Source organism: Oreochromis niloticus, linkage group LG3 (genome assembly GCF_001858045.2).
Source record: "Oreochromis niloticus isolate F11D_XX linkage group LG3, O_niloticus_UMD_NMBU, whole genome shotgun sequence".
Classification (NCBI taxonomy): domain Eukaryota; kingdom Metazoa; phylum Chordata; class Actinopteri; order Cichliformes; family Cichlidae; genus Oreochromis; species Oreochromis niloticus.
The window spans coordinates 54,795,052-54,815,482 of record NC_031967.2 but is presented as its reverse complement, the minus strand read 5'-3'; the positions used below and the strand labels follow the sequence as shown (position 1 = coordinate 54,815,482).

Genomic DNA, 20,431 nt, shown 5'->3' with positions numbered 1-20,431 from the left:
CAGAGTTTAAACACTTTTATCTCGTCTTGAAAATCAAGCACAACTGTAGAACTGCTTCTCCACAGGTATAATGACAACTTCATTTCATCTTGAATCTTTTATTCATTTATTTATATTTTTTCATTTTCTCTTTTTGAAGACATGAGCAATGCTGTAGATGATCATGCCACACTCTAATAACTGCCTACACTGAGTCATTCATTTTAAATGTCTTGGTTTGTGTTTGTAGCATAAAAGTTCTACACACATTCAAGCTTGTGTCAAACAACGATTAAAAATATCTCTTGCCACAGTGTTGGTTTGAGAGAAAGTCAAGCAGGTTTTTTTCATTAAATCCTTTCTACCTGCAGGTTTCTGGCACTTCAATCCTGCTCAGTGGTTTGTTTGTTTTAAAATAATTGTCAATAATTCCAGTTAGAAAGCTTCTGATCAAAACCCACAGCCATATGAAGGTGTCTCAGAATGGCCTACAGTATCTGAGTTGAACAAAGTCAAAACAGCATCAACAGAAAAACAAGTGAGGGACAGGTACACGATCATACTGATAACGCCTGTACTTTAACTAACAAAGTATAGGTGCAACACAAAACTTCCAGGAAATGTCAATATTCAAACATTCAAAATCTTTCAACCAGGATGTTAGAAGGATGTTCTCAGACCTACATAGTAAATCTCTACAGCAGTCTGTATGTGGGACTCATGCTGACTGCTTCCACAACATCCTTTATTGACTGGAAAACAGAAACAACACTTGGAAAATGGAATAAATGGGATTTCTAGCTTTTAAGATTTAGGTTTTTAAGGGATATCTACAGAACAGCAGTAAATGTTTTCCACTGTTTTCTATCTTTAAATAGAACAAACTGAGATACAAAACATGCAGAAGTCATTCATGGCGTAACATAGTTCTTAAAAATTGGAGGCTGATGGATGAAATAAAATAGCTGTTGAGCTGACTGCTGGGATGCTGTTAGCTGGTAGGATAATCAGAGTTGGAGAGTGATGTTGTTTGCAACGAAAGACAAAGAAAGTCCCGCTTTTTATTTCTGCCTAACTCATTGACAGACACACATATACTCACATGTACACACATGTACATACTGTAACAAGGGATATATATGGTGGAGCAATGGTTTCAGGGTGTGGTGTCAGGGGAGGCTGACATGCACCTGATCTCCATCAGCCTCCCCTTCAAGGATGGTGCCGGGACCGGAGGAGGGCGGTGTGTGTGTGTGCAGAGCAGCTGAAAACCAGCTCGAGTTACATAAAGGTGGAAAAAACCAAAAACAAATAAAAGCCACAAGAACGTGCAAAGCTCGTCACAATATCCCTCGCTGTTACCATTGTGACTCTTTTCTTACAACGCACTTATTTCGGTTCATCCAACAGTCCAGCCTACCAAACGTCACTCTAATGCAACTTGCTTAAAGGTGACGTGTTCAAGGTGTTACAACAGTAGCAGAACTCGAAATCAAAAATGGCTGCCGTGAGGGCATCATCATGGTCCATTTTGTTCAGTGTTGCCCTCTTTGTGTTCGTCTCTGCAGGTGAGATTTTAGCTGATAAAAACCAAATGATGTTTCCGTGATGTTTACAGAAGATGGTTTATATTTTAACAATATTTCCCTTAGGAGTTAATTATGAATTGGCTCGACATCTCCGTGTATGTGAAAGCGACACAAGGCTGGGTGGACTTAACATTTGTCACTACGATCCAGAATGCACAGAAACAAAGAAGTCAATTTGTGTGTCAGTGTTACAGTGCAATTATTTTTTTTTCTATTTGTGGAAAATGGCCCATGAACCAATGGACTCCCAAAACCTTAGCCAACTTCACTTTATCAGACAGGATCTATTCTTGATTCAACAGGTCTGGCAGCGATCAGGCCTGGTGGTTAATGACAGTTCCAAAAGTTGATTCTGTTCAAGTTTCTACCACTGAAAATGTTACTTCCAGATGAACAAAATCAACTTTTGGGGATTTCCTGGATGATTGAGCATGCATTACGGATTAAATTAGGATTTAACAAGGGGGGAACTTATATAACTTTTCTACACAAGGTAGAGAAGGGTTGGATAGCTTTGACAAACATTTCAAAAGTAAGAAATCAGGGAGGAGGCAAATACTTACACTGAACATTTAGTTTTAGGTAGGGATGCACCGTTACCACTTTTTGGAAAACGAGTACGAGCATTTCAGTACTCGCCGATACCGATACAGAGTACTTAATAAAAACATGATTTAAATTTACAGGTAACAGCTTTAGTCATATAATTTAACAAAAAAACAAACAAACAAGGCACTAGTTTGGAATTAAGAACATTTATTTAAAATGAAAAGCATGTTGTATGCAACATATTACAGAATAAATAATTATAAAAAAAACCTAAATTTAATTTTACATTTGTTCGTCTGTTTCTCTGTTTAGAAGTCTCACTAGCACAGTCACAGCTGGGATGACATCAGAGGCTAGTGCGTCGTAGCTGCTCACCTTTTTAGTTTTTTCCTCAAAAGGGGCGAGGATGGCAACAGTCTTCTCCATGCGTGCTGTTCCAGCGCATCTGTACGTCCTGCTGCAGTCTCTTTATTGGCTGGTTGAGCTGTCCCTGAATGTCCTCGAGGCGGGAGTAGGCTAAGGCGGAATGTTTAAAATGCCCAACTATTTTCCGCCCCACTGCTATAGCATCAGCTCTGCTCCTCTGTGCTAATAAGCCCTCGTGAACAGCCAGTTGGAGCGTGTGCGCGACACACGGCAGACTTGGGAGCCCTGCGTCATTCATGGCTTTAATCATGTTTTTGGCATTGTCACGAAGCACAACATGTACTGATGTTTTATGTATACCCCATGTCTGGACTATTTCCTCAAACACATGCACTATAGCCTGGCTGGTGTGCGAGCCGTGGAATTGTTTGGCATGTAATATGGCTCGTTGCTGCGTGAAACTTGTCTATCCACTGGGAGGTTAGGCTAATTAGCGACACGGGGCTGACACTGCTTGTCCAAATATCCGTGGTGAAACTAAACGCAGAGGAGGCTTGCAGTAGGCTGTGGATATGTTTTTTCGTGGACTCATGTAGTTTAGGCAACTCCGTGTCAGTCATGTAGTGGCGGCTTTGGGCATCATATCTGGGCTCCAGAACATGGAGGAGACGCAGGAATCCAACATTTTCTACCTCCGAGAGTGGCTGGTCAATCAATGCAATGTACTCGATAAATGCCTGTGTTATTTTTACAGCACGTGGATTGTCTCTGGACATTTTCTCTCCTCTTGCAAGAGTTTGCTGCAGCTCTGAGCTGCAGCCGGGGCCTGGGGCGGGCACTCGGCGCCCTTACACGCCGCTCAAACATAGACATTTCTCAGACCGTGGTATCGGTCTCCGGTATATACTTTTAACGAGTACGAGTACTTTAGAAAATGTGGTATCGAGGCTGATACCGGTATCGGTGCATCCCTAGTTTTAGGAGTCATTTGCATATACAGTCATATGTACAGAGCTACATAGGTCGTTTTTTAAGCGCTGTACTGTAGCTACAGAAAAAGCAGCATGCAGAGACTCGAGATATAATGACAGGGATGCTTTCTTTTCTGTACTGTGTTGGGTCGATATATAGACATTGCATATCAGAAATGTTCACATCCATTCTGACAAAATCGTACCACAAACTGAAGCTGGTAGTTTGTGGTTGCCCATATACAAAACTGTGGAATTTGAAGCTGTCGGCTAAGGCAAGGTAGCTTGGCTAGTTGTGTCGATGCATCACAAAGATACTAGTTCATTTTCAGCTATTTGTGATGTTTTTATAGCTTTAGGGAATATTTTCAAGTCTTAAGAAATACAAAAGAAACCTATGGTCTTTTAAATTATTTTTAATTATTTGCTTATTTTTCTATGGTCTCATTAGAGTGAAAAAACAAAAACGTATCAATAGCTAACACAACTTGTCAATCACAAATAACCAATTAAGATTCAATGTCCCTCATATTGTCAGTCACATTGCCTCCTCACTCACACTCAGTTTCAAGACACCAACATGCTCAGCAAAAGGTTTGATCCTTTAAAGAAAGGACAAACTGATGAATGCTGCAACCGGGGTTATGTGCATTGTTCATATACAGTCTTTTTTTAAAAAAAATCTTATAATAATTGTTTAACACACATCGATGCAAAGTCACCAAAATTAGTCATATTTTGTGTAAAAGCAGCAATTAGTGAATTATTATTTTCATTTATTTAGTTTATTTGACAGTGTACACCAGTACACTGGATTTAAATCAAACAATCAGGATGCTAAAGGGTAGAAGACCTTCATCTTCAATTAACAGGAATTTTAATTATTTTTTATATACAGTCCCATATTTTCAAAGGCTCAAAAGTAACTACACAATTTACTGACAAACAGATGAACTGAGTATGTGCTTATAGATAATAATGTGATGATAGATGAGTTTTTACAGGGGAGGATATTAGATTTTAGATAAATGTTCTAAACAACTGTAAGAGAGACTTGTATGTTTTTTTTGTTTGTTTGTTTGTTTGTTTCTGTTTTCTTTGTTTTGTGCAGACAATAGTTTTAAAGTTAGAGTTGTGTTCAAAATAATAGCAGTCCAACATAACTAACCTGATGAATCAGTGTTTTTGGTATAACTCACATTATTACATGGCAAATAATTTAACAGTAGGTGTAGTACAGTAGTCCCCAACAATCAGGCCATGGACTGGAGTCATTTGGTATCATGAGAGTTGAGACTCGGGTGTGAAATTTATGGTTTTCGGGGTTTTTATTGTTTTTTTTATCATTTTTATCGTTAACTCAGTTTCCCTGGGTCTTTTCCCGTGTGTTATGAATAAATCTTCTTTTTTTGGTACTGCTACTGTTTTTATTTTGTTGTATTTATCTATGACACCTTAAAGGCTGATCCGTGAAAATATTGTCAGACACAAACTGGTCCATGGTGCAAAAATGGTTGGAGAACGCTGGTGTAGTAGATTTAGAGAAACCAACAGACCCAACATTCATGATATGGATGCACCCGAGTCTGTGTAACTGAAGAATTAAGTGAATGAGTGAGGTCGTTCATTATGTGAAGAAACAGGTGGCCATGTGGTGGTATTTAAGGTAGTATTTAAGGATGAAGCCAGCACATGTTGTACATGCAATTCTCTCTGAAAACCTGAGAAAGACGGGTTGTGCCAGACATTGTTCAGAAGAACAGCGTGCTTTAATCAAAACGTTGATTGGAGAGGGGAAATCATGTAAAGAAGTGCAGAAAATGATAGGCTGCTCAGCTCAAATGATCACCAATGCTATATAATGGAAAGCCAAACCAGAGAGATGTGGAAGAAAATGGAAGACTACCATTCGAATGGATCGAACAATAGCCAGAATGGTAAAGACTCAGCCAATGATCAAGAGTAGAAAACAAACAGGGCAGGAAAGAAACGTTCAGACAAAACGACAATTTTATTTGTTGAATTCTTCACCAATATATGTAAGAATGATACTTAGCAGAAAGAAAACAGCATAGGCTGCCAGGTTACACCATTACTAATCCAAAGGTGCATTGTGTATTTGATTCCTTTAACCTCGCTGCTCTCTTAGTTTCTCTTTCAGACCCAAAAATCATCACAGCCGAGTCTGGACAGAACGTCACTCTGCCATGTCGAGCTTCAAACAACAACTTCATAATACTTGAGTGGAGCAGAGCTGATCTGGGGACACAGCATGTTGTTGTGTACAGGGATGGGCACTTTGCTCCAGACAACCAGCATCCATCTTTTAAGAACCGGGTGGATCTGCAGGACAGACAGATGAAGGATGGAGACGTGTCTTTGATTCTGAAAAATGTGACAACTGCTGATAATGGAACATATGAGTGTCGTGTCTTAATGGGAGAAATACACTCGTGGGAGCTCAACATCATCTACCTGAGTGTTGTTGATCCTCCAGGTGAGTGAGTAGAGTTGAGTGTGTGTGTGATCAGAGGTGAAGCTGCTTCCTGGTTGTTGATGTTTGTTTCTAAAGATGTTGTTGATGAGACTTTGTAGAAAGCAGCTGGTCTGAGTGATGTGATCAGAGTGCAGTAGATAATGTCTGACAGCAGTTTGAAGAGGAAATGGATTCTGTTCTGTTCTTCACTCATCACCTACCTGACAGCTGACACCTCACACCTGTTTCTCACCTGCAGGTCAGACTGGAGGAGACACAGAGGATGGAGGGAAGGAGGCTGGAGGGAAGGAGGATGGGCCTGTTGGACTGATAGCTGGTCTGTCTGTTTGTGCTGTGCTTGTTGTTGTTGTTGTTGGTGGTGGTGGTTTTTTGATCTACAGAAAATGTAAACAGAATGGTGGTTCATACCAGCTTCCAGTTGAACTGAAGAATGTTTGAAATGTGAGTCTCTGCTGTTTTCACTTCTCAATTTTGTCATTCAGCACTGCAAGATTATCTGAATGGCGTTTTTATGAAATTCGGCCAGAATTATTTTTTTTCTTTCTTGAAGGACAAAACAAATGTGGAAACATCACAGTGAAGATGACAGTATTGTGATACTTGTGTATACTGATGAAGTCATTAACAGATTCTGAGTATTGTGATTACGTATCCTCTACATTACAGTATCACAAACAGAGAATGTGTTTGTTTTATCTTCTGGTTCAGCTGCTCTTTGTAAGATCAAACTTGTTTAAACCACACAAACTGACCCTCATGTTGCAGTATAATTACATGGGCCGAACCAAGTGACGAGATAAACACAGTATATTACAGCCTGAGTCTGAGTGTACACAAAGTTCTGTCAATTATACTTGAGTTTAAGACCCTTTGATTTTGATCAAAGAACTCCAAGGGAATCACCTCAGACACAGCTGAAGATTGTTATAACACTTTCATTTATCAGCAAGTCAGTGGTCTTTAATGTGGTCTTTATGGAACTGAATGTGTGCACTCTGAATTTGAAAGTTGTAACAACTTGAAACAACTGCTTTGAATTTAAGGAAACGTTAATTAGAGAAGTGAATGTTTGGACTGAAATACTTTATAATTGGAAGTCAGAAGTAATCAAATAATGTAAATGTTCATGCTGAACTTATCTGTGCAGTTTGTTGTTCAATAAAAATGTGGCAGGTGAGGGCTATAAAATATTTCCTGCTTTGTTATTATTTTATTCTGTAATACAAAAGAAAAAGATCACCAACTAGTGGACTGCTGGACTCCACACATTTTGCCCTTTGTCTGCTACAATGCATATTCATTTGTTTAAATGGACAGAAATCATATTTAAAGACTGCTGCCATCTACTGCTAATACTTGGTGCTTACAAGTGTTTCCACCGGATTAACAGTGCATTGTTTTGGCATTTCCACCATATGCTAACTCTTTGTTTCAGAAGTTAAAACTGTTAAAATGTTACAAATTGAAGGGATGTCATCATCTCATATGGCCTGTGAGCATCTTAGGACATCTCGGGGACACTGCTGAGAGAAAAAGATACATGGTATACCCCATTCAGTTCCGTAAATATCTGGTTGGACACCATATTTCTGGGATTTTTAGGGACAAATACTGCAACCTCAATTTTGTCTGAATTTGGAAATTTAAAAAATTTAAGCACATTCAGGCATTTATAGGTTTAAGGCACGCCTGCAGTTAAATAGGCCTTTCTTCATACATAAATATACAATTATCTCTGCATGGCCAAGAAAACTTAGTCTGTGTTTTATTATAATGTTACCTAATGCATGCACAAATAACAAAAAAAATGTTTTCATTTCTCCTTTAAAAGAATCGCCATGCTTGGATGGATAAACAGTTGAATCAAAGTGAACTGAACGCTGTGCTGTAAAACTAAATGGAACAAGTTACAGTTTTTCTCAGTCGCTTTGGTGCGTTTCTCAGAACACCATTAACATTTGCACAGCAGTTAGTGCATTTCCCAAAACAATTAGTGCAAACTGCAAAACCTAGTGGATAGCCTGCAAAAGCACGTCACATGCACAGAATTGATTATCCATACCGCAAAAGCAAGTATCCATGTCAATGAAACTGCCAGTGCCATCAAAATGAAAAGTCTTGACACCATCTTTATGAACAAGATAGTCAAATGGCATTGTCATGTTTCCACTATGACAGTTTATAATTTCAGTGTTTCCCATTGCAAAAACAATTGGTGACACCTGAAAATGCTGACGACAGCACTGTGGCCTACCTGTACAGCCATCTGAAATGTGCAGTGAAGTCACTGTAGATGTTATGGGAGTCTTGGGAGTAACTGAGACACTGAATACGTACGTTTCACATTTCCATTGTGTAGAAGTGTTTGTAATCCTACAGAATTGTGCAAAAGAAAAATATGCTACAGTCACTTGTTCACTGTAGAATACATGTAAACATAAAATCACCCATTTGGTAGAGCTGTGCACTAATGTGAACAATAAACAGCACATGTAACAGTACAGTAAATCATTCTGGCACATCCAGACGTTCCTGTCTGTCTGGCCACATATTTTCATCTACATCACAACAGATGTTATCCCTCGCAATGCAGCGAGGAAAGTATCTCCTGGAGTGGCGAATCCACCCTCTGCAGGACTCTGCTGTGATGTCATCACAAGCTGCATCCATAGCTGCTAGCAGGGCCATTTGGGTATGTGGATGCCTGTCATATACCTTCCACCTCCAGGAAGAGAAAAACTCCTCAATTGGATTTAGGAATGGAGTGTAAGGAGGAAGAAACTCCATAAGCATCCTGTCGTGTGCTGCAAACCACTGCCTGACTACACCAGAGTGATGGAAGCTAACATGATCCCAAACCACTACATACATTGTCCAATTGTCACCAGGATCATCCCTTTCATTTAGATTCAGTATGCACCTCATGCCAATCCTGTCTGTTGGTTTACATTATATATATACTTGTAGAGTAGGGGATACTGTAACGCGATTCACCTATGACTGGGTAGAAGAGGCTTTTCATTGGTTGCAAGTAAGAGTAACACACACCAATTTTCATTAGTGTGAGATAAGGTTCACCTGAGAAAAGTAATTTATGGAGATTTTCATGGAAACTCCTTAAAAATAGGGTTTTCAAAATGGGTGTACAAATTGTTTGACAAGATGTTCAACAATTTTGAGTGCACTGACACAAGCAATGAAATGAAGACTATTAATTGTATGGACAATGACTATTCAGCCGGTACAAGTATAAATAATTGTGACATTCATGATGAAAGCAAGGAGATAGTGACCATTCTTTAGATATTTGTACTTACTCAACTGCTTCATGTCGAAAGGCATTTGACTTTGGACGAAATGAACATGAAACCGCCACAAGGTTGTGCCAAAACGACTACATGTTGTGGAGGTTGAACTAACTGTTGTGCAAAGTTTAATTCTGTTGTGAGAAATGCACCAAAGCAACTGAGAAAAACTGTAATTCATGGTTGAAACACAATTTTACTGATGAAAAAAAAAACCTGATGAAATTAAGACAAATTACAGACAAAAGAAAGACCATAGAGAGAAACACTGAGAATAACACCTTGATTTTGATGAAATTATGACTTTTCAGATATGATTTTGTCTGATTAATAAATTAGTCCTTATTGATTATGTGGCAACAACACCTTATGTCTGATGAGAGTGAGCATGGTGTGATGATTGTATATCCATTGCTACGTATAACTACTCAGACAAGAAGCACAGCAGCCTCACAGTTCAGTTATTGAATGATTTGTTTTAATTTTTAGATTAACAGGAAGCTGGTTTGAATTCTGATAAAACTGCTCTTAGTGTTTTCTGTAGCTCACGAAAGCATCCAAATACCACCCCCAATCAAAGCGAGGACAGCTGCAGCTCCTGCTGACGCACCGATTATCACTCCAACAGGTACACCTTCCTGACCTGCAGGTGAGAAACAGGTGTGAGGTGTCAGCTGTCAGGTAGGTGATGAGTGAAGAACAGAACAGAATCCATTTCCTCTTCAAACTGCTGTCAGACATTATCTACTGCACTCTGATCACATCACTCAGACCAGCTGCTTTCTACAAAGTCTCATCAACAACATCTTTAGAAACAAACATCAACAACCAGGAAGCAGCTTCACCTCTGATCACACACACACTCAACTCTACTCACTCACCTGGAGGATCAACAACACTCAGTGTGATGCTGCTGATGAGCTTCTCTTGGTTTATTCCTCTCTGAATGACACGACACTCGTACGTTCCAGCGTCATTAATCGTCACGTCCTTCAGAATCAGAGACACGTCTCCATCCTTCATCTGTCTGTCCTGCAGATCCACCCGGTTCTTAAAAGATGGATGCTGGTATGATAGAAGAAGTTGCTGACCGTGGTACTTCAGGACATTTTCGTCTGTTATGTCAGATCTGCTCCATGTTACAGTGTCGATGGGCTTGTTGCTTTGAGCTCGACACAGCAGAGTGACAGTTTGACCAGATTCAGCTGTGATGCTTATCGAGTCTAAAAGAGCAAACAGCACAGAGCAGAGAGGTTAAAGAGTCCAACATACAATTAAAGACTTCACAGTGAGGAGCAGGTTTTGCAGCCCGCTGAGCTCTGCTGATCTGGAAATGCAGAAGTAAAGTACGATGTAAAGGTGGCACACTGCGACTACTATTAATTATTATTAATCTCACTGTAGACTAAAATTATGAAGAGACGCATGAAGAAATCATACTGCTGTATTTACAGTTTTTATAGGCAAATATTAAATGTACTTTTACATAAGGGGAGAATAAAAGGAATAAAAACATTCATTGTTAAAAATCTATATGACTGCATGTTTAACCAGTCACGCAAATGTTAAAGATTCCTGATCAGTTCTAATTCAGCTTTAACTTCATCGGCCCTGAGATAAGAGAGATCACATCAGCTACTTATATTCACAGTTCCACTATGAATACAAAGAGAATTCCACAAGAAATTAATGGTGCATTTAAAGCAAATTCAGTCCCACCTGCAGCAACAAACAGGATGCAGACAGAGAGCAAAGTCCAGCAGAGAGACGCAGATGTCACAGCACACATTTCTGCTTATCTAGCCCACACACAGATTATACGAAATGTCCAACGGATGATGGTATTAAAACTTGACTACATTCAGGTTTTTTCTTTAACCTCAAAGTGTCAGCGTGTGAGAATTAGTGTGTCCATTTACAGCAGCTCATTGCCTTTTTCTCTTGAAGAAGGAGGAGTTGTGGGGCGACAACCATCCCATCAAAGGGTCCAACCCACTGGGCAGCTTTACAAAGTCTGGAAATTTCAGTAAATTCAAGAATTTCTCCGGTTTCTTAATAGAAGGGAATAAAATGGTGCCGGGGAGGTTAAAAATGGGAAAATGTTAAGAATTAAATGCTACACATATAATGATTTTGTTGAAATTCCAGCTAGGATATAATATTTCCTATCAATAAATAACTTAATAGGGATTAAAAATGCTGGAAAGGAAAGCCAATTTACAAAGCACAACATCACAAAGGTTACAAAGGTAAATTCTGGATGCCTTCAATGAAAATAATAAAGGTGTTGCACGAAAAAAATAAATAAATAAATAAATAAAAAAAAAACATAAACTTATTCTGGGGGATCAGGTTGGGGGTTTTCAATGATTTTTCATGAAATGGCCCTTTAAATAACACACTACTTCTTTGGTTATTCTCCTAACATCTCTGATGGACAGAGTCTCACACCCCATGCATGTAAACGTTGCTGAACTGCAGAGCTGCTTCAGTGACAGACTGCTGCATCCTAGATGCATGAAGGAGCGTTTCCGCAGGTCCTTCCTCCCTGCAGCTGTCAGACTGTACAATCAGAACTGCTCCCAACAAACACAGATGTTTACATCAGCGCTGTAACAACTTTTACTGTTATAACTGCACATTACTTTTCTCAGCTTATATATACACTAAATTATTGAAAGTTACATGTTTACTTTTTAATGCACGGGTACAATAAACAATCTGCACTTTTCTAATTATTCTAAATATTCTTAACTATTTAAACATCTTTCAGTATCCTGCTATGTTTGCACACTATGTGTACGCTAATTTAAACAACTGTACTGTACTCTGCTCTGGTAACTATTGTCCATGATGTAAAGATGTAAATATGTAAAAATTGTGCTTCGGTTCTGTGTGTCCTGTTCTGTTTGTATATGCGTGTTTTTTTGCTGCTGATACAACCAAATTTCCCCTTGTGGGACAATTAAAGGATTATTCTATTCTATTCTATTCTCTAAGTGATTTTCTGCTTCTTTTCATTCTTCTTTCACCACGTTCATGTGATTTTTAGTTCTTTTCCGGATCCTATTAGGTCTCTTTTTCAATATATTTGAATATATAAATTATATTATATGAATAAATTTGTACCTTTAATCTAAATCCTTTTGGTCCTTTCTTTCATTGATTTGTGTTTGATTTATGAATAAAAAGTGGAGCAGAGTCCAAGCAGACAGATGCAGGTCAGTCTCTGACCTCCAGCGACTGAGATAAACAGAGATCACTGACCAGCAAGGTTTTAACTGCTGCTTTAATAAACAACTTCATCCTCAGACAACCTTTCAAAGTTCACATTGGCTTCATGGATCATGAGGATAGTTTGTGTGTTGCAGAAAAACATCACTAACATGTGCATAGAAGTGCAACCACAAAAGAAGTGCATGTGCAAGATGCACTCTGGTTAGTGCTGTTCTTAATGATGTCTGTAGTTAATATTAGTGTATACTTTATTAATTCTGCAGGAAATTAGTCCACTGCATGATTTAACCCATTCACTCAGTGAAGCAGTGGGCAGCCACCAAATCAACTAGTGTGTAGAGACGGTAACTTGCTCAGGGGTACCTCAGCGTAGCTGTTCAGTGGATTTGTTACCAAGTCTGAATCACTCTGAATTAAAGGGCTTGTGAGTTCTGCATGCTTGCCCACGTTTCTTGATAAAAGGAGATAAGTTTACTTAGAGATGGGCCATGAGGACAACAACAAAAGAGAAGTCTGAAGTACATAAGCAAAAATAAATTGTATTGCAAAAGCCAAAAATCCATCTTTTAAATAATAGTTCTGTGAACATTTTATGTAAATGTGAGCCATTACTGCATGAAAATGTAATACAGATGTGCCAAATTATGTGTCTCACTGTGTGTGTGTGTGTGTGTGTGTGTGTGTGTGTGTGTGTGTGTGTCTTTGTTCACTTTTTGACATTTGAACATTCATTAATTCTGAAGGTGTTTTCATAGCTGTCAGCTTTTTGAATGTCTGTAGAGACCGACTATCATGAGAAAGATCGATGGATCTGTTTGTGCCCCGGTCACCCAGAGGTACATTCCTTATGACAGCAGCGGCTATAAGATATGATAGCAGCTGCTGCCAAGGCTCCTCTACCTCAGACGAGGAAGAGCCTGCAGACTGAATGCAGTTCATGTCTCCTGTCTCTTCTTCTTCTCTATAAAACAACTCAGTAGTGTGAATTACTGATGCACAATGAATAAATGAGGATGTAAAATATGTTGTGTTTTAGTCTGATGATTTTGAATTTTTAAAATGCATTTTCACAGAGAGACAAATGTGAACTTTGCCACAGTTTAAATGGGACTTGCTGTTCCACATGTATGTAGTGTAACAAGATGGCCTGCCTTCCTGTGTATGCTTTTTTCATGCAAATATAACTCCAGGCCACACCTCTTGTATTCCAAAGCTTACTGAAGGTTTTCCGATCAACTAACAGGATTTCTAAACAATCTTGTTTTTCAAGCTGGAGAGCTGCAGAATTCAGCTGTAAGATGGAGTGTACATGGTGGGGGTGGCCTAAAAGCAACATGTGGAATTTACCTCTGGGTGACAGGGACACAGACAGAACAACAGATCCTTTAGATGACAGTCACTTTAAAAACACTTCCATTACTAACACAACACACACTCACAAAAGGAAACGTCTCTTGCGGAAAAGGAACGAAAAACTTTCTGTGCTTAGCAAAACACCAGAAACAAACAGAAGCTGCATGTGATGAAGAACAAATTTAAACTTGGCTTCATTAAGACATAACAGACTTTATTTAATCCCACACTGGGTCTGCCCTCCTGCTGATGGGACAGGCCTGGACCACCTCGGCTGAGTCCTTCAGATGTGGAGGAGTAGTGGCTCTCCTCTGAGCGTCTCCCCAATGTCTTAAAATGAGCTTTCAGATTTTCTTGTGCCTTAATAATATGACTGGGGAAAGGTGGAGCTCTAATACGATTTCACATCAGGTACTGACAGCAGACACTGAAATATATGAATTTGAATATATCTGAACACATCTGGTCTGGCAACCTTTCATATTTCCTTCATGAATAAAATTGAATTGAATTTGACATAATGTCTCAACATATCTCATGTAGTGTTCTCCCTGATGAGTGAACTCATCGTCCTCTTTGTGTTTGACTGTCACATTTGGAATCAATAAGAGTGTAACAAACTGAATTTATTTGCCTTTATCTTTTATTTGAAGTTTAAATATGCAAACAAAACTTTCTCAAATACCTAAAAATAGGTCAATCTGCTCTCACAACAGGCACGCCTAGATATTTATGTACAGGAGCATCATTAGCCCTTGTTATTTGAAGACTGACAGACCTTGAAATGAACTTTATATTTTTCCTCAGAATACAGAGTGGGAGAGCTGCTGAAAACAAACACACAGCATGTCACGCTGACTAGTGGCAAAGACATCGCCGTTCAGAAATTTAGAACAGTTTTATTTAGCTTTGGATGAGCAGAAGTGGATGAAATGCCTCCTGGGACATGTGTGTCTCTCTGCTGGATTTTACTGTCTGTCTGCCTCCTGTTTGCCTCTACAGGTGAGACTGAACTTGCTTTAAATTCAGCCGGATTCACAAACTAACACTGAGGTTTGGATTGTAACTCATGTTACAAGTTCATGACTTTTCTGTCTGATGCTTGATTCTGTCTTTGATTCCATGACACGGTCAGAAGCTCCTGCACATAAAGAGTTAAAGATCTGAGCCTCTGCTGCAGAAAGCAGATCCAGTAAAAATTCTGACTTTGTTAATCCTGAGATATGTGTAAATAGGAGCGTAAAATAAAACTCTGAGTCTGACCTACTCCAAGTTTACTGTCTGATGCTTCCTGCTGCATGAAAACCATTCCAGCACACCTGCAGAGATTTAACACAATCAAACCCTGGCTTCATTTTCTGATCACAAAACCATATTGTTGTATTAACTGTCTGTAGAGGGCCATGACTGTAAAAAGTTAACTTTTGTTAGTAACACTTTATAATACGAACTGTAGATAAGGCGCAAGTACCCTGGACTGACGTGCGATTTGCTGTTATAGTGTGTTAAATTTTGTAGATCTTTAGTCCATGCATGGTGTATGCGAACACATCATGAACATTCACCCCTTCCTTAGCTATTAAATCAGAGGCTGGTTATAAAAAGCAGCTGTGGCCTACTCCTGATCTCTGGCATTTGCCAGCCCTGCTACTTAAGTTACTGTTTTCTTTTCTGCAGCTCTGTATTTGCAGTTATTTTTTCTAATAATCTTTGTTCGATGAAATTGACTTGCTACACCTCTGCTTGTTAATAACAAGCCTCTGTGCCTTTTGTAACTATAACAACATTGCTAACAACAGCACTGGGTAATGTAATCTCTCCTGGGTTGTAACTCCCTGTCCAGGAGGTGTTGTCAGCACCATTTAGTCATCTATATTGGTTTTTCTCCTTCACAACGCCTCACCGGCAACCAGTCACTTTTTTGCAGGAAACAATGAAACAAGTACAATGTAAGTACCCTGTACTTTCTGGGGGGTGGATCCTGTTATGGAGTGACTAAGGTGCAAGTACCCTGCACTTACGTCCAATTTGCAGGAAAGTACAGGGTACATAAGATGTAAGATGGGGAAATATTATTTACTTAAAATTAATTTAATTTTATGCTATTATTTTATTGTTTCCTCTACGAAACAAAATTACACGTTCCTTCAGAACCTGACTTGGCACATGAAATTACATGTAATTAGAGGCAACTTGCACATTATCCGCAGGTCATGTTATAAAGTGTTTCCCTTTTGTCACCTAATCGTGAGACAAGTGTCACGGCGAGTGAGATGAGCCGTGTGGAAGAAATAAAGGAGGATCCAAACGTAGGCACTTGTAAAGGTGTGAGGGTAGTTTATTAAACACAAAATATAAATGGGCAAACGGCAAACGGAACAGAACGCTATCTAAACTGAGAACAACTAAACTAGTGAACACGAACCAGGACATGAACATGAAGGAGGATGAGCAGCGGAGAATGACGACGGACAGCAGGGAGAACACACAGAAGGAGCACGGTGGATACACAGACGGACCAGCAACTACAATGACAGAAGACGCGACTTAAATACACACAGAGAAACACAGGGAGATTACACACAGGTGGGAGACACAGCTGGGAGTAATCAACAAGACGAGACAGAGGTCAAACTGAACACACTCACATGAGACGCAGACCTTCACAATAAAACAGAAAACAAGAACACTACACGAGGACGCACATCAGACACAGAACTAAACCCACACAAAACATGAGAACACAAACCCTGTGAACAAAACCCCAAACCACTCCATAATGCAAAAATAAACCCAAAACATAATAAACTCAGAATGCTGGGTCGAACCGACCCAGAACCGTGACAGTAAGTGAAACTCCCAAGAGTTTCTCCAGCATGCCCTCGGGTCTGCTCGATGTCAGTGCTGTAAATTCTGGTGTGTGGATCAGTGAATCGGTGGATCATTTCCTCTTTGCGTACATCTTGATGTACGTGTAGAGCAGGTGGCTAATAATTGATCCATTTTGTAGTTGGTATCTGTAGGTAACAAGGAGGATTATGTCTATGAAGAACAGCAGCAGTTTTTATTTATTAAGATTTTCTTTACAGTTGTACCAGATGTGTCGTATTTTAGTTAGAAGATCCAAATGCCATGTTGCAATACTATACTGCTATGGTACTCAACATTTCAAATGCAGGTTTGACAGGTTTGTGGGTGTACACTTTATCCAGTGAGGGTCTATGTTTAACACCAGGTTGAGGCGGTAGAGCAGGTCACCTACTGATCGGAAGGTTAGTGGTTCGATCCCTGGCTCCTCAAGTCTTCATGTCAAGAGTGTAAATGTAGTTAGGAAGCACTCAGTTTAGAGAAAGTGTGTGAATGTGGCATGTTGTATAGAGCGCTCTGAGTAATCAGAGAGGGTAGAAAAGCGCTATATATCATCTCAGGTAGGGATGGGTACCGGTATCCGGTGCCATTTTGGCACCTGTTCTGACATAAACGGTAGTAACCAGACTGAAAAGCAGCGCACATTTCGGTGCTTTATTTCGGTGCTTTTTTTTCGGTGCTTTTTTTTCGGTGCTTTTTTTTCCCTGAGATGTCATACAGTTTGGATTCTAGCCAATCATTTTACCTTTCCAAGGATAGTAGGCGGGCCCAGGTACGTACGTTCTTTTAGAGCAGAGCTATAGATTAAAAATGACCAAGGCGAAGCGGTCAAAGTCTGGCTGTACTTCACAGCAAAAGATGCAAACTCAGCAGCCTGCAACAAGTGCTGTAAGGTGATACTGTCAAAGGAGGTAACACCTCAAATCTGATGAAACACCCGGCGACGCATAATGTTTTTTTAAAAGCCAAGAAATGCACCGTATTTGATAGCTTGCTGCAAGACCTCACACCGAGCACATCTACTGCGGGTGCAGTGCCTGTTATCGGACCCGGAGTTAGCAACATCCCCCAAAAACCCGAAGAATAGAGTCCTGGCCCCTAGCCCTGCCAGTGTAGCAGAAATGATGACAGATGATGATGGCAGCAGCAGCCGTTCTCCTCTGCGTGAGTAGCTTAATGTTGTTCGTGTGTAATTTACATTGAGCAGACTAACCACGTTATTAAATTAATGCATGTAAGGTGAACTAGCAAACGTCGTCGTAGTTACATGCGGCTGTTTTCTTGTTTAATAGAGTGAAACCATATATGCCCTATAGCTGCAGAAAAGGCTCACATTGTTATCTTTTTACAAAAAAAACCAACAGCTAAACATGAGAGGTTTTAGGATAAAGTTTGTTCTTTCCATTGTTTAAGCAATGGTTCGAGCACCGTTTAAGCACCGGCACCGTTTCAAAAGTACCGGTTTGGCACCGGTATCGGATAAAACCTAAAACGATACCCATCCCTAATCTCAGGCCCTCCAAGGTATGGAGGCCTATCTGCTCCATAAGGGCTCCATGCCCTGGAGGACGGGGCTATAGCCCCCCACACCCTCTAGCACAGTGGTTCCCAAACGTTTTTTGCTGGGCCCCCCTTTGTTTTAAAAGAAAAATGTTCGCGCCTCCCGCACACGCACACGCGCGCACAAACACATCCTCCAACCAATTAAGTAAACAATTAATCAAACACAAGTAATCTGCAATAAATTACACGTAGTAAGGAAATAAACTACCAGTGTTGGGAAGGTTACTTTTAAAATGTATTCCATTACAGAATACAGAATACATGCCCCAAAATGTATTCTGTAACGTATTCCGTTACGTTACTCAATGAGAGTAACGTATTCTGAATACTTTGGATTACTTAATATATTGTAGCGGGCCAGGGCTGTTAGGGGTTTTGTTATTGGCATTTGTGTTCTGTTTGGCAGTTATGTTTGTTGTGTTGCCATGGTTACGGGTGGCGCTCCCTCTGTGTGTTTCCGGGTGAGAGGGCGCCATTTGGTGTGTTGTTGTTGTTGCCGCGCTGAGGGGGAGCTAGCGGCAGTGCTCCTGGGCCGACTTAAATAAATGGCTGTGCTCCAAATAAACCTCTGTCTCCTCTGTGTCCGAGCTCGCCACATTGGTGTCAGAAGTGGGATAGCTCACCCTCGCCAGAATGGAGAGAGACACTCAGAGGCTGGAGCAAGCGAGCGGCCATGTAAGTCCACCGACGGGCCCCGACGGTGCGAGCGCACCGCGGCAGCGGCCCGTCGCGACCGACGCTGGGACAGCGTTTCATGGGCTGCTTTTTCCAGAGCGACTACGCCAACACGTCCGCCTGGCCATGCCTCAGACTCTCCGTGAGGCGCTCCTTGAGGCTGAAAGGGCCGAGCTGGTGCTCACCTCACCACCTAACCAGCAGGTGCCCCCCCCAAACTACCCTCAAATCAGAGCCGCAGACTACGACAGGGAGGGGGAGGTCCCGGAGGTATGCCAGCTGCAGCCCTCGGTGCCCTGGAGGCGTCCCCGTCGACCGACCGACCGCTGCTACCGGTGCGATGAGCCTGGCCACGTGGCGCGCGACTGCCTGGCGCCCGCCCCGAAGGCCAGAACTATGTGGCCTCAGGGGGATGAGAGGGGGAGCGGTACAGCGAGGGGACCACCGCTACAGCTTCCTGCCCCTCTCCAAGAACGATGCACGGTGGCGGGCCTAGTCGGGCATCTCAAGGGACTCTACCTGAGCTGCTGTGTTGAGGACCAGCCCTGCCAGGCCCTGGTGGACACGGGGTCCACCATTTCCCTAATACGACCTGGTGTGTTTCGTGGAAAATCTGGGCCGCTTGTGATGGGTTGGTCACCCACCGACACCCAGCTGATGACAGTGACGGGGGAGAGAACTGACATGTGGGGGAAGAAACTGTTGCGGATCCGAGTGAAGGATCTGGAGCTGGTGCACGACTTCTGGCTTGCTGACATCCAAGAACAGTGCATCATCGGCCTTGATCTGCTGACCCGCTGGGGGGCCTGTGTTGACACCGCAAAGCTGGCTATCACTCTTGGTACAGAGACTCTGGCCCTCCAATGCGGTCAAAAGCAGGGAACCGGAGACTGCAGGCAGACTCGGCTCGTTCAGCACACCACCGACACCGGCTCTGCTCAACCCATCTGTCTGCGCCCACGCCAGCTGCCCCTCTCGAAACGGCAGGGAGAGCGGGCCCAGGATGCACGGGGCGTGGCTACTGCTCGGGCCACAGCCGGCGGAGGGGGATGGCTCTCGTTGACCATGCAGCAGCTGAAGCAGGAGCAGGAGGCTGATGCGACGTTGGTTCAGGTGGGGCCTGGCTGGAGGCAGCACGACGCCCAGGCTGGACAGGGGTGTCAGGACAGGGGCCCGAAGTGAAGGCCTATTACTCCCAGTACAACAACCTGGAGACCCACGACAGCCTCCTGTACCGGAGATGGCGGGCTCCCGGGCAGGGCAGAGATGTCCTGCAGCTGTTGGTGCCTCGGACGCTGCGGTCGCAGGTGCTCGAGCTCGTCCACGGCTCGGTGGGGGCCGGCCACTATGGGAATGCCAAAACTCTCCGCCGTCTCAGGGGACGGTTCTACTGGCCTGGTTGTCGACGGGAAGTGGAACTTCATGTACACTGCTGTGACACCTGTACGGCACGGAAGGGCCCCACTCAACGCTTCACTG

At 41.7% G+C, this 20,431-nt stretch overlaps 2 protein-coding genes across 2 annotated transcripts in view; one reads left to right on the top strand and one right to left on the bottom strand.

Annotated features, from left to right (window-relative positions):
* The first annotated feature begins 5,388 nt into the window (after positions 1-5,388).
* Positions 5,389-20,431, top strand: part of LOC112845986 (cell surface A33 antigen-like) — a 52,489-nt gene continuing 37,446 nt past the window's right edge. The window contains exons 1-2 of the mRNA XM_025905164.1: positions 5,389-5,416; positions 5,514-5,951. Of these exons, the coding sequence (XP_025760949.1) occupies positions 5,389-5,416; positions 5,514-5,951 (466 nt within the window). The remainder of the gene's footprint in view (positions 5,417-5,513; positions 5,952-20,431) is intronic.
* LOC109199147 (programmed cell death 1 ligand 1-like) lies at positions 9,713-11,184 on the bottom strand. Its single transcript, XM_019354474.2, has 3 exons — positions 10,976-11,184; positions 10,138-10,479; positions 9,713-9,899 (listed from the first exon to the last, which is right to left on the bottom strand). Exons 1-3 carry the CDS (start codon positions 11,043-11,045, stop codon positions 9,802-9,804), a joined length of 510 nt encoding a protein of 169 aa, XP_019210019.1. The 5' UTR covers positions 11,046-11,184; the 3' UTR covers positions 9,713-9,801.